At 35.8% G+C, this 26,068-nt stretch overlaps 2 protein-coding genes across 2 annotated transcripts in view; both read right to left on the minus strand.

Annotated features, from left to right (window-relative positions):
- LOC141401451 (uncharacterized) overlaps positions 1-2,663 on the minus strand; it is a 48,209-nt gene extending 45,546 nt beyond the window's left edge. Inside the window, exons 1-2 of the mRNA XM_073981710.1 lie at positions 2,536-2,663; positions 2,152-2,465 (exon numbers count right to left, since the gene is read on the minus strand). Coding sequence (XP_073837811.1) covers positions 2,152-2,465; positions 2,536-2,617 — 396 coding nt within the window. The 5' untranslated portion in view covers positions 2,618-2,663. The remainder of the gene's footprint in view (positions 1-2,151; positions 2,466-2,535) is intronic.
- Positions 2,664-7,868: 5,205 nt separating this feature from the next.
- LOC141401467 (clavesin-1) overlaps positions 7,869-26,068 on the minus strand; it is a 30,240-nt gene continuing 12,040 nt past the window's right edge. The window contains exons 2-3 of the mRNA XM_073981729.1: positions 8,544-9,283; positions 7,869-8,481 (exon numbers count right to left, since the gene is read on the minus strand). Coding sequence (XP_073837830.1) covers positions 8,224-8,481; positions 8,544-9,283 — 998 coding nt within the window. The 3' untranslated portion in view covers positions 7,869-8,223. The remainder of the gene's footprint in view (positions 8,482-8,543; positions 9,284-26,068) is intronic.

Raw genomic sequence — 26,068 nt, forward strand, 5'->3', positions numbered from 1 at the left:
ATCTGTGAGACCCCCATTAACCCTCAAATTTTGGTGACGATCCGATCAAAACTGCGACCTGTAGCGTGATTTCCAAAAAAATAATATAATAAAAAATATCTCCGTTATTTGGTTACCTACGCCGACCTAGTATGCATCATTGTAAAGACGGGATCTTCTACTTTCATAGTCAGGCTTTGCTTTTGGAAAATTTTCAACCAAAGCTGTGATATTTGTCAATATAATTAAAGTGGCAAAAATGAAAATTGGGGTTTTATTTGCTAATATTGTTTGATCACCTACGAGCACCCATTTTACATCATTACAAAGCCGATATTTTCTGCTTTCATTGTCAGGTTTTGCTTTTGGTATACCCCTTATAGAAGCTGAGATATTGGCTTTGGAAAAAAACGTTGTCTTTTTATCCACCTAAGTTTTTTGCCCTTTCCGACCCCTAAATATTATCCGACCACCACCAAAATCAATAGGCTTCTTCCCCTCCGGGACCCCCATCAACATCCAAAATTTCGTGACGATCCGATCAAAATTGCGACCTGCAGCGTGATTACAAGGTTTAGATGGACAGACGGACAGACTGACGGACGGACACACATAACCAGATCGACTCAGCTCGTCGAGACATTCATTTTGGTATATATAAGTATGGGTCTGCGACTATTATTTTGATGCGTTACAAACATTTTGGCCAAAACCAACTTATAATACCCTCCCCACATAGTGGTGTAGGGTATAAAAACATATTCAGAATTGGAAAAGTAAAGCAACAAATAGAGAGGACTGGAAATCTATTCTTAGTTCGGCTTATAAGACAAATCTGTATGAGGTCAACTAAGGAAGTAAGTAAACAGATGAAATCAATAAAAAACAAGTAAGAACGACGTTAAGTTCGGCCTGGCCGAACTTGTTATACCCTCCACCACGAGTTGTATTGAAGTAAAATGGAACAAATAGTTTCCTTTCGTTTATGAAGAAGACAAAATACCAATTTCAGTCATTTCTGTGGGATATTGACGTCACAACCTTCAGAATTACGAAAATAAGAAGGTATTGTTCTAGGAGGCTATATCGAAACGTGCACCTATACCGACGAATTTCAGTCGGAAATGGGGCTATATGAAGGCGTGAACCTATACCAACAAATTTCATGTGGAAAGTTTTATACATCCAACGATAACTAAATACCAAATTTCAGCCATTTTGGTAGCTAAAACCTTTAAAATACCGAAAATTGGGAGGTACAGTTCTATGGGGGATATATCAAAACGTGGACCGAAATATCCCATTTTCAATACCAACAAGTAATAAAACTTCTGTAATAAAAACTTCTGTATCAAATATTGGCTCTCTATCTTTAAAATTGCGAGCTGTATCTTGATTTCAACATACAGACGGACCGGCGGACATGGTTAAATCGACATAGAATTTTATGCTGATTAATAATATATATACTTTATAGGGTCTCCGACGAATATTTCGATGTGTTACAACCGGAATGACAAATTAAATTATACCCTCCATATGGTGGAGGGTATAAACATTATCAACTGGACGTGTATTACTTGATATGGTCGAAAATAAGCCTCGTCGCAATAAAGGTTTTACACCAGTAGTGCGATTCTCATTTTTTCAGTTACGGACAAAAATCGGTGTAATTAAAATGCTTATAATTTCGGTAATTAACTACATATATTATTCGGTAATTTAGCGACAACTAAGAAGTAGTCGAAAAGTTGTACCTATAGAAACAGTGCTGTCAACATTTATTTGAACTTTTCATTAGTAATTTTGCTTTTTAATGTTACCTATTATTGTCGGTAACTCAAAACAATAGTTAGAGATTCGCACTGCAGTTCTCGGATAATTTTGAAGATCGTTATTTCGAAAACTAAAGTTAACTAAATATATTGAGTTATAAATATGTATGTCGATGTTAATTTCTTCGTGGTGAGCCCTTGGTACCTCTCCTAAAAAATTATTTTGTTAGAGTATATTTCAGTCGTTGAAATCGTTTATTTAGGGGATAACATAACATGACGTTAAAGGAACCCATTGCCTACAACCTAAATTTTCATTGGGACACTCCGTACATAATATCACTTTTTTCCGATATTGGGGTAAGCTTTAAAACTTGAATAAAAATTTGCTACTTACCAATATTCTCTCCTTTCCTGAACCACAATCCAAATTGATTTTCAATGAAATTCTTGCTGCCGTTTGTTCTTTGGCATAATTGTGGAAATTGTTGGTCGTGAAGATAACCAAATTTTGAGACACACTACCATTTCCCGTATTGTTATTAGCAGATCTCTCCAAACGGGCATCAATATACTTCACTTCGAACTCGTTATTCGTTGTTGAATTTATGCCATTTATTATGACATTTTCATAAACTTTAATCGTACCATTTAGGGTTAAATCTATGGCTTCATTAAAGACAGATGTTACCAATTCTTGATTTGAACAATCTGTGAAAAAATATTAAGAAATTTTTCATTTCAAATAAGAAATAGTAATAATATTATATTTATTTTTTACCTATAATTTCATCGATTGCCAACGATAAATTAAAATTGCATAAGCAAAGTATAAAAATTGTGATGGGAATACTATTTCCCATTTTATAGTTACTTCCTCTGCTTTTCAAACTCTAACTTAAAATGAATTATTCACTTGATGTTTCAAGATACAAACCATGTAGGAGGTGTTCGTTTTGTTATCTGTATATCATCATTTGAACATCATTGATAACATATCACAATTATTGTTAAAATGGGTAACATTTATCTTAAGAATTCTTCAGATTGTAACACTTTCTAAATATATATTTCACATTTTTGTTTTCGAAACAAGTCGTTTACATGAACTTTAATTGTTTAAGTAATGTTCACCATGCCGATTTCCTGGTTTTAAATTTTTGTATACTTTGTGTTCACCGTTGGACAAGTAAAGTCCATATAATGCTATTGATTTTCTGAACATTCATTTACAATAAAATATGTGTTCTCCAATCTACTTACGGCATATAAATGTAGCTCAATAATATTTGTTTTTCTTCGTATTTTACCACTAAGGTAAAGCTATCAAATGAGCAAACTGTCAAAAATTTCTTTACCATGGAAATTTGTTCAAAATGTGCGGGAACGAAAAATGAAAAACTTTGCAAACAATCTGGCTAAAATCAACGTATCAGCAAATCGGATCCCAACAAACAAGCTGCTAGTTAATACTTACCCATATTTGTGTGATAGAAAATAGCAGAAGAACACGTCATTTTTTGTCATTTTTGTTAAAAGAGAAGTGCAAATTTTCCTACTTGTTGGTATATGGGAACGGGTTTCTAGAAAAAAATTGATAAATAGTACTAAATAATAGTCCTCTCCAACAAATAGACAATGTTGTCGAGGTCCTAGCGCTCTAGGCCACAGCCAATCTATCATAACTACTGAAAAAGTAGGCATTGCAATTCATGAAGGAAAACCTCCTTCGATTGTACATGTGTATGTATTGAGAAATTGAATTCTAGACAAGACACTAGGGTGACTTGATAAAGAAAAAGACTTCAATAAAAATACTTCATATCTACAAATTTGTAAAAATGTTTGTATAAATAGAAGTTATCAAAATCAGCCTTTGTCTTCTAGCCATTAATTAACATTCAAAATACCCCTGACGAGCTTTGGCAATCACCAAGCGAAACGGTCCGTAGGGTAATTGGTTGAATGTGTGTTGTGGTATAACGCTAGAATTCAGTTTTCAATACAAAACTCCTTAGGCCATGTTAGCTCGATTAATCCATAAAATAATAAACTTAATAGTACTATTTTGCAGATTCTGGAATACAACTATTGTTTCTCCTTACCATCAGTTATCTAAACTCGAGACTTTAATTTTTACTTAGTGCATAAAATAAAACAGGTGTGGCAAACCATAACAAGTGTGGCATACTTTTAGGCTTTTAATCATTTATAAAACTTGGCAGTAGTAGACGCTTCAAATAAATGTGAATCTTTGTTTATATATTTGATGGGGATATTTCCTGTCCACAGAGAACTCGAAAAGCCCAATTGCAGCTGATTCGGTTGAAAATATGGATAATGGCGGTTACACCAAAATATGGCCTATTTATACCTTTAGCCTATATCCTCTACCAAAAATGTGTCTCATAGAAATAATGGTTTTAGACCCTGAGTATGTTTGGACGAAATCTGTTTCAGATAATTTGGAGTAGATTTAGCCATGTCCGTCTATCTGTCTGGCTGGCTGGTGCGCACGATAACTCTCGAACGGATGAACCGATTTGGTCCAAAATTTGGCTTTCGCAATATTTTGTCGAAACTTAATTTAAGTTGGAAGATGGGTTATATCGGTACACTCCTTCCGGTACCTCCCGCACAATAGTTCAAAAATGTTCGGAAATTTTGTGCGCACGATAACTCATGAAGGGAGTAACCGATTTGGTCCAAAGTTTGCACATCGTGAAATTTCTACCAAATTAAATGAGGTTCCAATATGGACTCAATCGGTCCACGCCTTCGGGTACCTCCCACACAAAAAATCGGAATAGTTCAGTTTACGGTCTGGTCTTGAAGCGCCTTGATTTTGTTGTAACAACTTGTATTCACTACCCCCATACGACGTTACTTCCTGAGAAAATAGGCTGAAAGGTGCGAGAAACCCCTATGACACCGTGTGTAGTGGTCGGAACGCACGATAACTTTCGAACGTAATATTTTGTACAAACTTAGTTTATGTTCGAAGATAAGCCATATCAGTCCACTCATTCAAGTACCTCCCCCATAAAAGTTAAAACAATCCTTCGGTTACCTACCACACAAAGCTTCGGATAAGTTCCCTTAAAGACCTGCTATCGAATCACTTTGATTTTTATACCCTCCACCATAATATGGAGGGTATAATTAAATTTGTCATTCCGTTTGTAACACATCGAAATATTCATCGGAGACCCTATAAAGTATATATATTCTTGATCAGGGTAAAATTCTAAGTCGATATAACCATGTCCGTCATTCCGTCCCTCCGTCTGTTGAAATCAAGATACAGCTAGCAATTTTTAAGATAGAGCGTTGAAATTTGTTATAGAAGTTGCTATTACTCCTAGGATGTTTGGTATTGCAAATGGGCTACATCGGTCCAAGTTTTCATATAGCCCTCATAGAACGGTACCACCCGATTTTCGGTATTTTGAAGGTTTTAGCTTCATTATCACCCCGAAATGACTGAAATTTGGTATTAAGTGTTCGTTGGTGGTATAAAACATTCCCCCAGAATTTTGTTGGTATGGGTCCACGCCTTCAAATAGCCCCCATAGAACGGTACTTCCCGATTTTCGGTATTTTGAAGGTTGTGGTCTCAATATTAGTCGGAAGTGGCTGAAATTTGGTATTAAGTCTTCTTTAGGGGTACGAAACTTTCCCCCAGAAATTTGTCGGTCCAGGTCCACGCCTTCATATAGCCCGCATAGAACAGTACCTCCCGATTTTCGGTATTTCGATGGTTATAGCCACAATAATCCATTTAAATTGCTGAAATTTGGTATTTAGTCTTCGTTAGGAGTATTCAACTTTCCCCTCTAAATTTGTCGGTATAGGTCCACGCCTCAATATAGCCCCCTTAGAACGGTACCTCCCGATTTTTGGTATTTTGAAGCTTGTGTCCTCAATATCCAAAGTGGCCGAAATTTGGTATTTAGTCTTCGTTCGGGTAATAAAACTTTCCCACAGAAATTTGTTGGTGCAGGCCCACGCCTTAATACAGTCCCCATAGAACGGTACCGCCCGATTTTCGGTATTTTGAAGGTTTTAGCTTCATTATCACACCGAAATGACTGAAATTTGGTACTTAGCCTTCGTTGGGAATATAAAATTTTCTCCCAGAATTTTGTTAGTATGGGTCGACGCCTTCATATAGCCCCAAAGAACGGTACCTCCCGATTTCCAGTATTTTCAAGGTTGTGGCCTCAATATTTCTCCGATATTGCTGAAATTTGGTATTTAGTCCTCATTTGAGTTATAAAACTTTCCATATGAAATTTGTATAGGTTGGAAGTAAAACCCTTTCCGACTGAATTTCGTCGGTATAGGTCCATGTTTCGATATAGCCACCACAGAACGGTACCTCCCGATTTTCATAATTGTGAAGGATGTGACGTTAATATCCCACTGAAGTGGCTGAAATTTGTTATTTAGTCTTTCATGGGGTTATACAATGTTCCAGAAAAGAATTATCAGTATAGGTCCACGTCTTCCTCTATCCCCCATAGAAGCGTACCTCTTGATTTACGGTATTTGTTAGGTTTTAACCACATTATCCTACTGAAATATCGTAAATTTGGTATTTAGTCTTCTTTGAGTCTAAAAACTTTACGCCAGAAATGTGTCGGTATAGATCGACGTTTTGATATAGCCCCCCCATAAAACGATTCCTCCCAATATTGTTTTACCGAAATTGCTGAAATTTGGCATTAAGTCTTTTTCATAAACGAAAGGAAACTAATTGTTCCATTTTTCTTCAATACCACTCCTGGTGGAGTGGTTCTTACTTGTTGTTGATGCAACTTGCATTCGCTGCCTCAATTAGAAGGGAAAAAGTTTCTTCAAGGGCAAATTCAAATGTCCAACAAGGGCCAAAAATTCTGAAAAGACCCGATCTGTCCTCAGATGAAAGTTTCTATTCACATAGGCTGAGGGTATATCTCTGTGATATTCTATAAGAAAATCTGCTATCTTCTATGAGAAGATCTGTGGCCTTCTATGACCAGATCGGTGATCTTTATGAGAAGATCTGTGATCTTCTATGAAAACATCTGTGGTCTTCTATGAGAAGATCTGCAATCCTCTATGAGAAGATCTTCTTCTTCTTTAAGACAATATGTTATCTTCTATAAGATAGTCTGTGATCATCTCCAGATCGGTGATCTTTATAAGAAAATCTATTATCTTCTAAGGGAAGATCCGTGATCTTCTATGAAAAGATCTGTGATCCCCTATGAGAAGATCTGTGATATTCTTTGAGGCGATCTCTTATCTTCTATAAGAAAATCTGTTATCTTCTATAAGAAAATCTGTGATCTTCTATAAGAAAATCTGCGATCTTAAATGAGAAGATCCGTGATCTTCTATTAGAAGATCCGTGATCTTCTATGAGAAGATCTGTGATCTTCTATGGGAAGATCTGTGATCTTCTATGGGAAGATCTGTGATCTTCTATGGGAAGATCTGTGATCTTCTATGAGATCTGTTATCTTCTATGAGAATATCTGTAATCCTCTATGAGAAGATCTGTGATATTCTTTGAGACGATATGTTATCATCAGTGATCATCTATGGGAAGATCTGTGGATTTCTATGATCAGATCGGTGTTCTTTATGACAAGATCTGTTATCTTCTATGAGAGAATATTAAAAGTTCGGCCCGGCCGAACTTTATGATTTTTTACTTATTTTCTTTCGTTTCGCTTAAAGACCCAGTTCTTCAAAATAATATTCTTATATATATAATATTCTTCCCTTTGATTTTTTTTTAATTTTCAAACAATTTTCGAAACATTTATTCATTCATTTATAATCGCTATTAAATTATTAAACTATATTTAAAACAATAAGACAAGAAAAAACTTGAAAATAAAATATAAAAAGAAGATATTAATAAATAAAACAAAATCGTTTTTGTTTTCGCACGTTTTTGATCATATCCTGTTGTTTTGTTGTTGCCAATATAATATAAAAATAATAGTAAAAAACCTTACAAAAAACAACAAAGATTCTGATAGATAATAAAATTAATATTCATAAATTATGAATAAACTGTATAAAATATTTTAAATATTATAAATTGATGTTTTTCCTAGGTTTTTGATGGGTGGTGGATGGGAGAATGGTTAGTGAACAAAAAGTAAATCAATATGATGAGAATATCACATGATGGGGGGTGGCCAGAGGCACACGTTCGAATTATTTTCTCATTTTGTTTCTCCAATAAAAACAATTTAAAATATCCTATACTTGTACATACATAATTTACACATACATACACATAAAATACTCGTACATCGATGAGATAAACTTAAAACTAACAAATAAAAATAATAATAATAATGAAGATATTTTTAGAAAATTAAAAACACATTTAAGGATTGTTAGACACTGTTTACTGAGATTGGAAGCCGCCTTAGTTGATGATGTAAGGGGAGGAAGGTTAACGGGTTTAATCGACCTCTAATTTTCTAAAACTACCCACAACACCAGAATCAATCTCTCCTCCCACATCATTGCCGGTAAAACTGGCGGCGTCTTTTGTAATTTCAATGTGCATGTCGTCCAGGGCCAAAATGGCAGCACGCTTTTGCTGTAACTTCACTTTGAACTGTTTGATCATGTCAGCCATGGGTACGGTGCCACCATATTCTTTGGGTAAAATGGAGGGATCAATTTTGCTCTTCAAGGCTTCAACGTTTTTGTGGACCTACAATACAAATTAAGGTTAGTAAAAATCTAGAGAAGTAATTCAGAATGCATAAAACTCACAATGATTCGCTTTTTCAGTTTATCACTCAACATTGAGACAGCCAATTCAATAACTCTGTTGGCATAGTGAGGTATATTAATGAAATGGGTTTCCTTGTGACGCATGGGAGTGGAGTTTTGAATACATTTCAAAATACTTCTCAAATCGGTGAGGGACCACAAACTAACAAAACCCATATGCATGCCACTCTCATCATTGACATAAACATAACCCGCCACCTGGGAATCTTCATCATCCAGCAAAGCTTCACAGATCAGCGAATGAATGCGAGCCATTTGCACCGAGGTGTATGTGTAGGGATCGAATTTAGCTGCCACCGAGAATATAATTTGTCTGCCATGTTCATCACGTTGTGGCAATGGAACCAAATAACCATTATCGAAAATATCACTAAGGGCAGGATCTTCAATATCCAATTTGGTAAACCATTGGGGAAACAATTGGCGAATTGTCAAATAACGTTCTAGCATTTCACAAGCAGCTGGCACCGAGAATTTCTTGGTACGCAAAAAGCGTAAAAGGAAAATTGTATCGGTACGGCATTTTTTAATGTGGGGATGTTTCGAAATCCATTCACGGAATTGTGCCAAGGCTTGTTTACGAATGTTGTCATCTTCATGGAGTTCCTCCTTCGCGACAGCTTTCAATTCGGGACTTAGACTGCAGACGTAAGGGTCGTATTCCTCGCCGTCCTTGGGTCCGGACAAATTGTGTTTTTGCATAACTTCGGTTTCCAACACTGAAAAAAAATAAAAACAGAGAAAGAAATGTTAATAATTGGGATTTAAACCAAAATTTATTGAAAGTTATTATCATGTTTTGTTTTTTTTTTTTTTAATTATAATACCATTAAAGAACGTTTTTCCATGAACATCTCTGAAGTTACGAAGAGAGACTTTCCTCATATTAATGAGGGCAAATCTATTACTTATTTAGCACAATGTTGTGAATCCTCCTAATCTGAACAACTTGTAGAGGACCTGAGGAGTTCTATGAGAACGATTCTCACGATTTTCTGTGATCGTCTATGAGAAGATCTGTGATCTTCTATGAGATGATCTGTGATCCTCTATGAGAAGATCTGTGATATTCTTTGAAGAGATTTCTTATCTTCTATAAGAAAATCTGTGATCTTCTATGAGAAGGTCTGTGGCCCTCTATGACCAGATCTGTGATCTTGTATGAGAAGATCTGTAATCTTCTATGAGAAGATCTGTAATCTTCTATATCTGTGATCTTCTATGAGAAGATCTGTGATCTTCTATGGGAAGATCTGTGAACTTCTATGAAAAGATCTGTGATCTTCTATAAGAAGATCTGTAATCTTTTATGAGAAGATCTGTGATCTTCTATGAGAAGATCTGTTATCTTCTATGAGAAGATCTGTGATCTTCTATGAGAAGATCTGTGATCTTCTATGAGAAGATCTGTGATCTTCTATGAGCAGATCTGTGATCTTCTATGGTAAGATCTGTGATCTTCTATGAGAAGTTCTGTGATCTTCTATGGGAAGATCTGTGATCTTCTATGAGATGATCTGTGATCCTCTTTGAGAAGATCTGTGATATTCTATGGTAAGATCTGTGATCTTCTATGAGAAGATCTGTGATCTTCTATGGGAAGATCTGTGAACTTCTATGAAAAGATCTGTGATCTTCTATAAGAAGATCTGTAATCTTTTATGAGAAGATCTGTGATCTTCTATGAGAAGATCTGTTATCTTCTATGAGAAGATCTGTGATCTTCTATGAGATCTGTGATCTTCTATGAGAAGATCTGTGATCTTCTATGGTAAGATCTGTGATCTTCTATGAGGAGTTCTGTGATCTTCTATGGGAAGATCTGTGATCTTCTATGAGATGATCTGTGATCCTCTTTGAGAAGATCTGTGATATTCTATGGTAAGATCTGTGATCTTCTATGGGAATATCTGTGAACTTCTATGAAAAGATCTGTGATCTTCTATAAGAAGATCTGTAATCTTTTATGAGATCTGTGAGATCTGTGATCTTCTATGAGAAGATCTGTGATCTTCTATGAGAAGATCTGTGATCTTCTATGGTAAGATCTGTGATCTTCTATGAGAAGTTCTGTGATCTTCTATGGGAAGATCTGTGATCTTCTATGAGATGATCTGTGATCCTCTTTGAGAAGATCTGTGATATTCTTTGAGGAGATTTCTTATCTTCTATAAGAAAATCTGTGATCTTCTATGAGAAGGTCTGTGGCCCTCTATGACCAGATCTGTGATCTTGTATGAGAAGATCTGTAATCTTCTATGAGAAGATCTGTAATCTTCTATGAGAAGATCTGTAATCTTCTATGAGAATATCTGTGATCTTCTATGAGAATATCTGTGATCTTCTATGAGAAGATCTGTGAACTTCTATGAAAAGATCTGTGATCTTCTATAAGAAGATCTGTAATCTTTTATGAGAAGATCTGTAATCTTCTATGAGAACATCTGTGAACTTCTATGAGAAGATCTGTTATCTTCTATGAGAAGATCTGTGATCTTCTATGGGAAGATCTGTAATCTTCTATGAGAAGATCTGTGATCTTCTATGAGAAGATCTGTAATCTTCTATGAGAAGATCTGTGATCTTCTATGAGAAGATCTGTAATCTTCTATGAGAAAATCTGTGAACTTCTATGAGAAGATCTGTGATATTCTATGGGTGGATCTGTGAACTTCTATGAGAAGATCTGTAATCTTCTGTGAGAAAATCTGTAATCTTCTATGGGAATATCAGTGATCTTCTATGGGAAGATCTGTGATCTTCTATGATAAGATCTGTGATCTTCTATGAGATCTGTGATCTTCTATGGGAAGATCTGTGATCTTCTATGGGAAGATCTGTGATCTTTTATGGGAAGATCTGTGATCTTCTATGATAAGATATGTGATCTTCTATGATAAGATATGTGATCTTCTATGAGATCTGTGATCTTCTATGAGAAGATCTGTGATCTTCTATGAGATCTGTGATCTTCTATGAGAAGATCTGTGATCTTCTATAAGAAGATCTGTGATCTTCTATGAGAAGATCTATGATCTTCTATGAGAAGATCTGTGATCTTCTATGAGAAGTTCTGTGATCTTCTATGAGAAGATCTATGGTCTTTTATGAGAAGATCTGTGATCTCCTTTGAGAAGACCTGCAATCCTCTATGAGAAGATCTGTGATCTTCTATGAGAAGATCTGTGATCTTCTATGAGAAGATTTGTGATCTTCTATGAGAAGTTCTGTGATCTTCTTTGAGAAGTTCTGTTATCTTCTATGATAAGATCTGTGATCTTCTATGATAAGATCTGTGATCTTCTATGAGAAGTTCTGTGATCTTCTATGAGAAGTTCTGTGATCTTCTATGAGAAGTTCTGTGATCTTCTATGAGAAGATCTGTGATCTCCTTTGAAAAGATCTGCAATCCTCTATTAGAAGATCTGTGATATTCTTTGAGACGATCTGTTATCTCCTATAAGATAATCTGTGATCTTCTCTGAGAAGATCTGCAATCCTCTATGAGAAGATCTGTGATATTCTTTGAGACGATCTGTTATCTTCTATAAGATAATCTGTGAACTTCTATGATCAGATCGGCGATCTTTATGAAAAGATCTGTTATCTTCTGTGAGAAGATCTGTGATCTTCTTTGAGAAGATACGTTAGCTTCTATAAGAAAAAAATCTGTGTTAGCCTGTGAAAAGAATTGTGATCTTCTGTGATTTTCTTGGAGAAGATGTGTGATCTTCTTTGATAAGACCTGTGATTTTCGGTGAGAAGATCTGTTATCTTTTATAAGAAAATCTGTGATCGTCTATGAAAGGATCCGTGTTCTTCTATGAGCAGATTTGTGATTTTCTATAGAAAAGTCTGTTATCATATGTTCTATGAAAGGACCTGTCATAATAGTGGTTATGTGGTCTATGAGAAGGTCTGAGATTAACTGACATTTTCTGAGAAGACCTGTGATCGTACACACAATTTGGATTCGAGTTAGCTCTCTCCAGCCGTCTGTCTGGTGCGCAAGATAAATCTCGAACGGATCGCCTTATCTGACACTCGTAATATTTTATCTAATCGTAGATCAAGTTCATATATTGGCCATATCGGATCACACCCTAATAACCGTTTTGGCCCAAATGTTGCACGTCGAGACATGGTTCAAGATGGAGTATAGACTATAGCGGATAGGTCCCACACAAAATTTCAAACATTTTCGCAAAGTTGCATTTGAAGGATATGTTTTGGATCATTTTGATTTTTTTTTTTGCAGCAGGTTGTCCTCGCAGACCCTGTATTAACGGTACACTTGTTTCGGGCCAAAGTCCAAAATTTTCTGAGATAATGGTCTCAATAGCGACATACGAATTGAGTATCCGATTTTGGCGAAATATTGCACATCGTAAAATTTGTTCCGAACATACAGCAAGTTACAAGAAAGTCTATATTGTTTATTAAAATTACCCCACAAACGCCTAAAAATGTACCCCGAACATTTCTAAAACATCTTTTGCCAACTACGATAATGAAACTTACTTTTAAAATTACATTTATTTTATTAGTTATTTATTTTTTTCTCTCTTGAAAATGAAAACTTCGTATTTTCTCTCAGTAAATTCTTACTAAGTAAATATTACAGGAAGTGTAAACGAACATACTTATTATTTATAACTCATGAAACCGGTAACTAAACATTTATAAGCGAAGCATTCCATTTTTAGTGAATTTGCCTTGACCTTCATCCAAGTTACATTAACCTACATCTTTGATTAACATTTCTCATCTTTAACTTGAAGTTCAAACAGTTCAAATAAAGACCAATCTCTGTCCATAATCAAAAGACCAGTTTAAACAAACATGTATTAGTCAGCAAACATAAACCACTTCATTTGCATTAGCAGATGGTCATTAAACTTGTTCCATTTTTTCTTTAGTTTAGTTTTTTTTCTGGTTTTTTGCTATTTAAGGCAAATGATCTATGACTGTTATTGGTTTATTAATTTTTTAAGGGATTTTTGACCTTCACAAAAATTTAAATGTGTTATTTTATTGCAAAATTTTGAATACCATTGGTAACACGTGATGTTGTTTTATTTGGCGAAGGCTAAACAAATATCAATACCTACGCAAATTGATTTGTGGTGCACGTGGTCACGTTTTAGAAAGAATATAATTTTATTGTTTTTTGCGCCAATAACTGAACAAATGAAAATTATCGTAAATAGAGAACGTGCTTTCAAAATTTATAAAATATTTGAAAATTGCTAATTTTTATTGTTAAATTTCTCATGTGATATCAAGTGATTTTTCTATTTGAAATGTATCCCCTTCAATTTTTTGTTAAATATATGCATGTAAAAATAATGAGACGGAAAATATTCATAGCGGATTATGACCGGAAAGCAGATAGTATAAATATTCAAATTATTGCAGCTTACTTTTTGGAAAGGTGAATAATACATATTTAAAATAATTTATTATTTTTCATAATAGTGGGAAATACAAATTTGTTCTATAATACAGCCAACAGTCATAAAAATACGAATGAGAGTACATATATAATTTTATAAGGAAATTGGAGATGCTTTATAACTTGTCACGGTGCTTTTGAAACGAATTTAAATGGAAGGTGCTTGCACCTGGGAAGTTTTTGCAGATTCTGAAACTACAATGTTCATAGATGAGAAAAATCAAAAACAAAAAAATTACTGGAGCGCTTTTTAAATAAATCGCGATTCAAGTTGAAATTTTTAAGGGTTGTTTATGTTTTCACGATTTTTCTTGGAAACCGCACGTCCTATCAGAATGGGACTAAGGAAAATGTTGTAGCTACAAGATTGACCTTTATGGTGTTTTCGTAGGTTTTACCATTATTGAAATATAGAAGTTCAAATTGGGACAATGCACTGACTGTATCGCCCCCTTATAAAACAATGTCATGTTCGGTTCGCCTTAACTAATTTTTAATGAAAACCGCTTACGCAGGGAAAGTTTTTGTGAATTCTGAAACAGCAATGTTCATAGAAAATCGAAAAACAAGAGAAAATCGCTGTAGGGATTTTTAAATAAATCGCGGTCAAAATTCACATTTTTAGGTGTTTTTTAGGTTTTCACAGCTTTGCTTGGAAACCGCAAGTCCTATGGAAATGGTGCTAAAGAAAATGTTGTAGCAGTGAAAATTCTCTAAAGGAATGACCTTTATGATTTGTTTCCAGGTTATAGCATTTTTGAGATAAAGAAGCTCAGGCTACATTTTTATTTTATTTATTTATTTATTTATTTATTTTTTTTTTTTGTTAGAGTTTCCCGATTTTGCTTGCATGCTGCAAGTCTTATCGATATGGGACCTGAGAAAATCTTAAAGCTTTGAAAATTCTCTACAGGACTGGCTTATGTAACATTTCCTAGGTTGTACCATTTTTTAGATATATAAGTTTAAGTTAGGAATTTGCAGCCATTACATTGTTTTATAAGGGGGCGATGTAGAATTGAATTGAATTTGAATTGTCCCAATTGGAACTTCTATATCTCAAAAATGGTTACACCGACGAGAATACCATAAAGATAAATCTAGTAGCAAATTTTCATAGCTACAACATTTTCTTTATTCCCATTTTAATAGAACCGCAAGTTTCCAAGAAAAATCGTGAAAACATAAACAACCCCTAAAAATGTCAACATGAATCGCGATTTATTTAAAAAGCGATATTTTTGTCTTTAAGTTGTTGCCTTTTTTCAATTTTCTAAAATTGGGAAAAATTTTCGTTGTTAGGAGCACGCCACGCCCATGCCTTTCAATATTTCGACCTAATTGTTGGTTTCCTTTTGTTTTCAATATGACTACTATCGAATCCCATATAGAAATCAACAACCGGTGACGAAAAAATTTTGAGTTTTGGCCCGGAAAATCTATTTCTGTGCACAATGGGCGTGCTTACTAGGATTAAGATAAAAGGCAAATGGATGGACAAAGAGTTAATAACGTTGAGAGCTTTAGATATAAGACTACACGAAGAAAAAAACCGCCTCTCTAACATATTTTGCAGCAAACATATATACATATGTTCTAACATAAAAATATATGTTATAACATAAAATAGGTTTGGATCCAAACATATGTTATGTTAGAGACTGTTGCAAGTATATTAAATGATTGGATCCAAACATAATTTATGTTTGCTTCCAAACACATTATATGTTTGCTGAATTTTTTTTCTGTGTGTATGGCTCTTAAGAATTAATCTACAGGAACTACGTTGGCTGCGCTCAAATTGAAAGATGGGAAAGCTCAAACAATCGCAGAATGACTCCAGAATATTCAATTGTGATGATTGTTACCGAAACAACAAGCGTGAATATCAACGTTGTAGTTCGACAGCAGCAAATATTCGAAGAGTAACTATACACCCAAGTACAGAATCATGTGTTGGATCACGATACCTGATTGTTCTGAAAATAGCACGAACTCATGCAACAGCAGTGCAGATAGTCCTTGGTAGGCTATTTGGAACATAACATAAGCAGAAAAAGTGGCTAGACCAACTGAAGCAATGTAACATTGGTGCAGGATTAAGTAAATTGGGGGCAACTGTTATATAACTCTCGAATCCGGGAAAGGAGGATATTAGAACGGCAGATGTTATATGAGGACACTTATTTTAATAAAAGATTTTCTCAGGTCCCTGAGGATACAGTTTTCAATAGAAACAAGTAAAAAAGTGTCAGTCGGCTTTGCCGACAGATATATACCCTCAGCAAATGTGAAGTGAAACTTTCACCTACGGACAGATCGAATGTATTTAAGGTCTCTTCAGAATTTTGTGGCCCTTTTTGGACATCTGAACTTGCAGACAAAAATGTGGATTAGGAATTAACTGCACTAAGACACAACTGTTGAACCTTTGTGGGGGAGGTACCCTTAGTGAGGACCGATATGGGCCATTTTAGAAGTTAAACTAAATTTTGACAAAATATTTGGAGATCCAAAGTTTGGACCAAATTGGTTGCCCCATTCAAGTAATATCTTCCTAGCATTTTAGTGACATTTTTCAAATATTGGGCAAAAGTACCGGAAATTGTGGACCGGTATTGCCCCATGAAACTAAGTTTGGATATAATATGACGAAAACCAAATGTTGGACTGAATCGGTTGAACAGTTCGAGAGTTATCGTGCTCTCCGACAGCCACATATGATGACATAGGGATTTTTTACACCTTTCAAGCTGTTTTCCTAAGAAATGTGGACTTCTTCCTGAAAAAACTTTTACCGTCATAATGGAGGTAGCCAATGCAAATCGCATATATATATAGTCTATAATATAGTCCATATCCGAACCTGATCTATATCTGGTAGATATATTAGGATGTGCAAAGTGTGGATTACATCGGTCACTCCGTTCAAAAGTTATCGTGCGCAAAATTTTTCAGAAAATTTTTCAACTTTTGTGGGGGAGGTATCTGAAGGAGTGGACCGATATGGCTTATCTTCGAATTTAAACTATGTTTGAACAAATTATTACGAACCCCAAATTTTTGACCGAATCGGCAGATCCGTTCGAGAGTTGTCTTGCGCTCCATCCACTACACACGGTGTTATAGGGGCTTTTTGCATCTTTCAGGATATTTTCTCAGGAAGTATGGACTTGCCCCTGATGAAGCATGTACCGTCGTAAGGGGGGCAATGAATACAAGTTGTTGCAACAAAACTCAAAGCTATTCGAGAGCAGGTCCTGATCTGCACTTATCCGAAATTTTGTGTGGGAGGTACCGGAAATAGTGGACCGATTGAGTCCATTTTGGAACCTTATCTAAGTTTAGTAGAAGTTTCACGATGTGCAAAGTATGGGCCAAATTGGTTACTTCCTTCAAGAGTTATCGTGCACACAAATTTTTCGAACATTTTCGAACTTTTGTGGGGCAGGTACCGGAAGGAGTAGACCGATATAGCCCATCTTCGAACTTAATCTAAGTTTGTACAAAATATTACGAGAGCCAAATTTTGGATCGAATCGGTTGATCCGTTCGAGAGTTATCGTGCGCTCCAGCCAGACAGACAGACGAACGGACATTGCTCAATTCTAGTCCTTGGTAGGCTATTTGGAGCATAACTTAACTAGAAAAAGTGGCTAGACCACCTGAAGCAATGCAACATTGGTGCAGGGTTAAGTAAATTCGGGGCAACTGTTATATAATTCTCGAATCCGGGAAAGGAGGATACTAGAAAAAATTCCTCAAGCCCTGAGGACACTTTTTTCTATAGAAAAAAATCCTCAGGACCCTGAGGACACTTTTTTCTATAGAAAAAATTCCTCAGGTCCCTGAGGACACTTTTTTCTATAGAAAAAAATTCCTAAGGTCACTGAGGACACTTTTTTCTACAGAAAAAAATCCTCAGATACCTGAGGACACTTTTTTCTACAGAAAAAAAATCCTCAGGTCCCTGAGGACACTTTTTTCTACAGAAAAAAAATCCTCAGGTCCCTGAGGACACTTTTTTCTACAGAAAAAAATTCCTCAGGTCCCTGAGGACACTTTTTTCTACAGAAAAAAATTCCTCAGGTCCCTGAAGACACTTTTTTCTATAGAAAAAAATTCCTCAGTTCCCTGAGGACACTTTTTTCTATAGAAAAAAATTCCTCAGTTCCCTGAGGACACTTTTTTCTATAGAAAAAAATTCCTCAGTTCCCTGAGGACACTTTTTTCTATAGAAAAAAATTCCTCAGGTCCCTGAGGACACTTTTTTTATAGAAAAAAAATTCCTCAGGTCCCTGAGGACACTTTTTTCTATAGAAAAAATTCCTCAGGTCCCTGAGGACACTTTTTTCTATAGGAAAAAATTCCTCAGGTCCCTGAGGACACTTTTTTCTATAGGAAAAAATTCCTCAGGTCCCTGAGGACACTTTTTTCTATAGAAAAAAATTCCTCAGGTCCCTTAGGACACTTTTTTCTATAGGAAAAAATTCCTCAGGTCCCTGAGGACACTTTTTTCTATAGAAAAAAATTCCTCAGGTTACTGAGAACACTTTTTTCTATAGAAAAAAAATTCCTCAGGTTACTGAGGACACTTTTTTCTATAGAAAAAATTCCTCAGGTTACTGAGGACACTTTTTCCTATAGAAAAAATTCCTCGGGTTACAGAGGACACTTTTTTCTAAAGAAAAAAAATTCTCAGGTTACTGAGGACACTATTTTCTATAGAAAAAAAATTACTCAGGTCCCTGAGGAAACTTGTTACTATAGAAAAAAGTGTCCTCAGGGACATGAGAACTTTTTTCTATAGAAAAAGTTACATTGACATGACACTAAATGATTCTAAGAGGTGCGCGTGTTATTCAAACCGACAGTTTATAGAACGTTCCGAGAAATATATGGCGAAGAGGAGTGAACTACGCCGTACACGAGCCCTCCCAGCCGAGGAGCTACCATCACAATTTGCGATGGACGTCATCCTTGGGCCCACACGTAATCTAAATGGTATTGATTAAGCCCTTGTGTCCTTAATCCACCCTAGCCGCCTATATGATACCAGAATCCTGAAAAGTTGTCAGGGTGGTCGCGCTACAGAAGCCAGGCACGGATGCCAGCAGAGGTTAATCATAAAGGCTGACAAGAGGGATCTTGTTGTCAGCTGCTAAGATTCTAGAGCCACTACTCCTCCCCATGATGAGAATCAGTTTCCCAGTTGACCAATATAAGTATGGATTCCGGAGAATACACTGCACCACAACAGCATTACACGTCAAATCCACACATGTCAGCCGAGAACTGAACCAGAACAGGCCTTGCGACCGAACAGTTATGGTGGCTCTTGACTTATCAAATGCTTTCGATACCGTCAACCCTGCCAAACTGTTTGATGAAGCCAAAGTGTGTTCCCCAAGGCAGGGTGATATCCTGTTTACCATCTACCATTCGGAAGTTCCACATTCTCCAGACGACATAGTCATGGTAATGTGGATGGTCGTACGATCTTGACGTCGCGGATTATCGCCGTTAGCATATGTAATTGATTAGTGCAGTTCTTTTATCTAATGAATATGACAATATCTACCGCTAAATCCATTGCCATACTTTCCACCACCTGGGCGACTGAAAAGAGGCTTCCCTTGAACACCAATATGGTGTTGGTGCCCTGATTTCGACCACTGACTACCCAAAGATATTGGATGTAGCGTCCAACAGCACTTTTAAACTCAACTAAATCTTCAAATCATCTAGTACTTCTTTGTGCAGGATATGGTGAACTCAGGGACAGCATTAAGTTTGTCTTCCGTATCTCCACTGAGAGGACTTCACTCCTCTCAGATCCATTTAAGCAGATCCAAAACATATGCAATGCACGCTGGAACTCTCGTACCATTCAAGGCACTTCTTACATTTATTCTGATGCCTGTGTGAAAGCGGAACATTCACTTCCAACTCATGGGCTGCAGATTAAATTGTTGATATACGTAGGTCCTCCCAAATAGGAGGCGACGATTCCCCTTAAGGAATTTTTAAAGTATTAGTAGCATTTGGCCACAAAATTGGTTGTAATTTGGGATTTTGTATTTCTAGATGCGAAAAAATACAGTAAAGTCTATATAGGTCCACGTTTCCTTATCAGTGTGGCCATTTTAGCATTTTGGCAGCTAAATTTAGCATTATTTTTTTGTATTTAGCCGCAAAATTTCCATTTAGCATTTAGCATTTTTCTTAGCATTTTTCAATATTAATTTAGCATTATCCTATCCACGAAATCTGAGATATTTTAGTACCTTTTTATAAAATGTGGATAAGCAAATACAATAAAACAAGTAAAAACGTTAAGATTGCCGGGTCGAACTTGTTATACCCTCCACCATGAAATCTTCAGAACTGATATGGAATAGTTAGTTAGACCAATGGCATCCCCAAATACTAATAATTCAGTCTTCTAAAAACCTGAAACTACATGAAATCGGGCGGTACCGTTATATGTGGGCTATAGCACAACATGGGCATATGCACTAAATTTTCGATGAGGAAGTTCTTACCTACTGCGAACTTTAAATACCAAATGACATCCAATTTTGACCGAAAATGTAAAAAACAAACTAAATCCGGTTGGTTCCGTTATATGGGGCTATTCCAAAAACATGAACCTATGTCCGCATTTTTTGGTAGATAGGTTTTTTTTACGACAAGGAACCCTAAATACCAAACTATAACTAATTCGGTCTGAAGATGTAGCTAAAAAAATATTCCATAACGTGGACTCTTTGTTCACAACTTTTGGCGGAGAAGGTTTTTGGAACCTTAAATACCAAATCATTGCCAGTTCCGCCTGAAAATGTAGCCAAAAACAGCATTATACCTGAAATCGGCCGGTACAGTTTTATAGGGGCTGTACTTGGAATGATATAGTCCATCTCCGAACTTGACCTGCCTGCAAACAAAAGACGGATCTTTCCAAAAATTCAGTGTCCTATCTCAATTTTTGTGGATGCCAGAATGATTACCAAAGACGGACGGGCATGCATAGATCGACTAAGAATTTTACTCTTATTATGAATATAGGGTTGCAAATAATTATTTCAATGCGCTACAAACGGAAAAACAAACTTAATATACCCACTATACTATGGTGGAGGGTATATTTTATTAAAAAATAACGTTTTTAAATTTAGCATTATTTTTTAGCATTTTAATATTTATTTTAGCATTTTTTAGCATTATTTTAATGCTGATTTAGCTGCAACACTTTTTTAAATCTGGTCACACTGTTCCTTATAGCCCTCATTAACGGTACCACTCGAATTCAGATGTTTTGAAGTTTTACATTACACACATTTTAGGTCTCAATGGCTGTTATTTGGCATTTGTGGTTCGTAGTAGTCAGAAAATTTCTCCACAAAAATTGTTAGATATGGGTCCACGTTTTGTTATAACCCGATTTCTAATATTTGGAAGTTTTTATCGACGTTTTCGGTCCAGATCGGATGTAATTTGACATTTAGGGTTACCAGTGATCAAGAAATTTCTTCGATTTAATGTCTGTTGTTATCTACGTTTTGGTGTAGCCCCGATATAACGGTACCGCCCGTTTTCAGATATTTTTAAGTTTTAATCGCCTTGTATCAAGAAATTTCCATCCACAATTTTGGCCACTCGATTTCAGGTATTTTGAAGTTTTTTATCGAAGTTTTCGACCCAATTTGGATATTATTTGGCATTTATAATTCCTAGTGGTCAAAAAATTTCTCCACCAAAAATTCTTGTCATAGTTCAACGTTTTGGGCCGACCGACTTCAGTCATTTTTAAGTTTTTATCACCGTTTTCGGCGAAATCAGAAAAACGGCCAAAACTATCGCTTTTTCACTTGGTTTTGTTTGTTGAATTGTTCATATCTTTCTCAATTTTACTGATTTCAAAACCTTATCCTAAAGGATTGTCGTTTTTTTTTCCAAAAAAATATTTTTCCGAAGCCACAAACTAATATTCCTTGTGTACAGAATCTCATTGACTAATTTTACAATGGGTCAAATTAAAAATCTCGCACTAAATTTCTTATCACGAAGGCCTATAAAAATTAAAATTGTATCTTAAAAAGCTCTGTATGGCTAGGGGAATATGATTTGATATATTTTTGTTATCATAAGTAAAGGCAATATCACTCCATTTGCTTGGGACTCAATACAATTGTAGCTTCAAACCAGTTTGAGTGAAACATACAATCATGCGATCAATAACCCACTGAGCTTAATTTGTAAAAAGTGGACATATTCAAAATGAGTTTTTTTATTAAAATCACTCAAACTCTTTCTATTCATATTTTATACTTGTTGGCCCTTTTAGGACATGATGTAATCACATTTTGAGTGATATCTTTAAAAAAATTCAGCTCAACACTAATTTGGCAACAACAAGCAAAAATCCCCCTTAAAGCTAAACTGAGGATGACAGGCAATAACAAGTGATTTGTGTTGTTACTTTTTTAAGAAACAAAAAAAAAACTCACAAAAAACCGCAGAAAATGCTAGTCATACAAAACAAAACGTAACCTTATGATAAGGTAATGTGAACGAACAACAAGTAACCAAACATAGTGGTGATATACCAAAAAAACAGCAGTACAAATAAATAAAAAAACGCACCACGCCACACGCACACACCGCAGAAGATGTGTGAAGGTCGTTCATTTCGTTTACAGAATTGGAGTATTGGACCGAAATTGGGTCAAATTTTGTGGTAATTGACATGGCATACTACACTATGGAACAGCACACAATTATAAGGGCGTGTTTGTGTCTGCACATAAATTGGCATGATTTTTTAATCTCTTTTATTTTTTTCTTTTCCTTTTTTGTTTAAAAATTATAGCCAATTATTATAATGTTTTTATTGAATCTTTTTGGATTTATGGCAAATGTCTTCACACCCATAGTTTTTGTTAATTTTTTTATTTCTTTTTGCATAATTTTAACATATATTAACCTTGATTTATTTTTTTGTTTGTTTTGGTTATTATAATGTTTTTATTGAATCTTTTTGGATTTATGGCAAATGTCTTCACACCCATAGTTTTTGTTAATTTTTTTATTTCTTTTTGCATAATTTTAACATATATTAACCTTGATTTATTTTTTTGTTTGTTTTGGTTATTGTTTTCTTAAATATTTGGCACATTTTATTGGGAAAAAGGGTTATTATAAAGAGACTATATAATGTAGGGGTAAAACAAACCATGTCTGTGTTTTGTTGTATTTCATAACCCACCCAACCCTGATTTTTAACGTTTATAAACTGAAACAACTCCTTCATATCATTAACCGACCTCTGGATTAGTAGCCTGTTTCTTGTTTGTCTGTGTCATTCAAAAACCAAGAAGAAGAAAGACTACTAAAGTTTATATGTCATAATATTAATTCCTTGATTTCAGTTGCCAAACAATTCCTCCTGTAGGTAGTTTTTCCTTCGTTTAATTATTGGAATTATTCTACATTTAGCCACATATTTTGTACACATATTTTGCACAAATATGACCACAGTCATCAGTTGACAATTGTAAATAGTGTGTGTCGGATACAAAACATTTCTTTGAACTCATTCACTCTCTTCCTGCATTACACACTCTCACACAATCGTCGTATAGCATAGGTTTGTGTCTTAAGTCTTTTGCATTTCAAGTGAATCACTTGGAATAAAAACGTGTTTGTTGCTTAAATCTTTTGTACAGTGCAGTCGTTATTGTTTCACTTTTTATAATTTTTTTACATTAGCCTTGAGAATTACCACTGAACTTTTTTGGTATGCATAGTTTTTTATTTTTACTTGTTATAATTATTTATATGAGGACACAGTGTATATGCCATGAATGAACGAGCGAACGAATGTCTACCGAATTGAAAGAAGTCAATAAACTAAAACCAATATTTTTTTTATGATTACATCATTTCACATAAGTTTGCATAATAATGAATGAATGAACAAAAATGAATGGTTCATTTGTTTTGGTTTTAAAGAAGAGCGATGATTTATGGTTAATGGTAGCTTAGGTACAGATAATTCTTTACTTCTTGGTAATAAAAATTTTTCTACTATTGGAATTGGTCATGAATTCAATATTTCGACAATACAAACATCACATATTTCGGCCGACGTTCCAAGAGAGTGGCACTGAAAAAAGCTCATTTTATTCCTGTATAACCGAGCGTCTTGGCACATTTTACATAGGTTGTGGGGAAATTCGGAATGTTGAGTAATGCTTCAGCAGCACCATAACCTTTTTTTAGGGAATTAGATTCATAAATTTTAGAGCACTCGCAGACAACAGTAGAGGGGTTCACTTTAAAGATATATTTTTGCGAGCCAAAGAAGATGATATATACCAAAAGGACGGGAATGGCTGACTTTAAGATGACTAAGTCCACAATACAGGGAGCCACCGTGGTACAGTGGTAAGCACGTTCGCCTTGCACTCAGAATGCGTGTGGTTCAATCTCTGACCAGAACATCAACATTTTCGTCGGTGCCAAATCCCTTCAGTTTAATGCGAATTACAGCCATGAGAAACTTCTCTACAAGTGGTGTGTAGTAAGACACACGCCGTTCGCACTCGTCAATAAACAAGACCCATATCACTGACCCAATCTGAATCGCCATACACTCATTGATATGAAAAAGTCTCACTTGTCCCTTTGGGGACGTTGTGGGAACATATGTATGTACGCGTATGTAAAAGGCCGAACCAATATTTACACTCCATTCGATAGTAATCGAGCTCATTATCCATTTTATTTTCACATCGTAGCTTATTTTAGGCCTTGAGGTAATGGTCCTCAGGAAGAAATGGTTTCAAGAAGTATCAACCTGCACAAAAAGTACATTGGGTAAACAGTTTAAAACGATCTTCGAACAGCCCTTAAACTGCAGTTAAGCAAAACTGTTGAACTTACAAAAGACGAGGCAATAGTGCAGAGCAAGAAATCAAAGGTCACAATAGAGATAATAGACCTCGACGCACTCACCACAGAGGACGAAGTCCGCGAATCAATCAACAAGGTGACGAATCTGGCAAAGGAATACATAGACGTGAGGCTCTCCTCAACGAACAGCCGAGAACAGAAAAGAGATTTTATGTCGCTAACAGCTTCAAATGCGAACACAGTCCTTGAAAAACGAAGGATCCGTATTGGATATTGGATTAAATACAGTGATGATATAAAGAGATGTTTTAAATGCTTCGAGCCGGGGCACATGCAGTGGGACTGTAAAGTCCCAGATCGGAAATCAATGGGTGTTTGTAGAAAGTGCGGGCAGATAGGCCACAACATGAAGGATTGCACTACCCCAGTTAAATGCTGCATTTGCTCAGGAATTGCGAATAGGCATACCAACCACATGCCCGGTTCCCGCAGATGTAAACCTGCAACCACAACATGATTAGTTTTCTCCAAGCAAACATGCACAGAAGTAAAGTGGCAAATGGACTACTGCCAAAGATAGTAGAAGAAGTGAATGCGGATATAGTTTTAATTAGTGAGCAATATACAAATAAAAACGACGGGAAGTGGCTCAAAGATACCACAAAAACTGCAGCAATCTGGATCCCAAAAAAGTAACCAGATCATCAAATCCAGCGGGAACGGACATGGATATACGTGGATGCAACTCGCCAGTGTTACCATCATAAGCTGTTACCTCACCCCAAGCGAAAATATTGATGCGTTCCAAGAGAAACTAAACTCCATTGAAGACTTCGCAAGATCACAGTGCAGAGATTTGATAATTGCTGGTGATTTCAACTCTCGAGCAATCGAGGGGGGAATGCCAACATCTGACTCAAGGGGACAGCGCATAGTAGAAATGGTCGCACGTCTCGGTATGATAACCATAAACTCGGGGAACACACCAACTTTTAGACGCCCAGGGTGTGAGGACATCACGTTCGCTTCAGAGACACTGCTTAACAAAGTCAACGATTGGAGAGTCCTTAAAACTTACACAGCAAGTGACCACCAATACATAGCATTCTGCTTTGAAACATACATAATCTCA

This window comes from Musca autumnalis, unplaced genomic scaffold, assembly GCF_047663935.1.
Source record: "Musca autumnalis isolate F117 unplaced genomic scaffold, ASM4766393v1 scaffold_4, whole genome shotgun sequence".
Taxonomy (NCBI): domain Eukaryota; kingdom Metazoa; phylum Arthropoda; class Insecta; order Diptera; family Muscidae; genus Musca; species Musca autumnalis.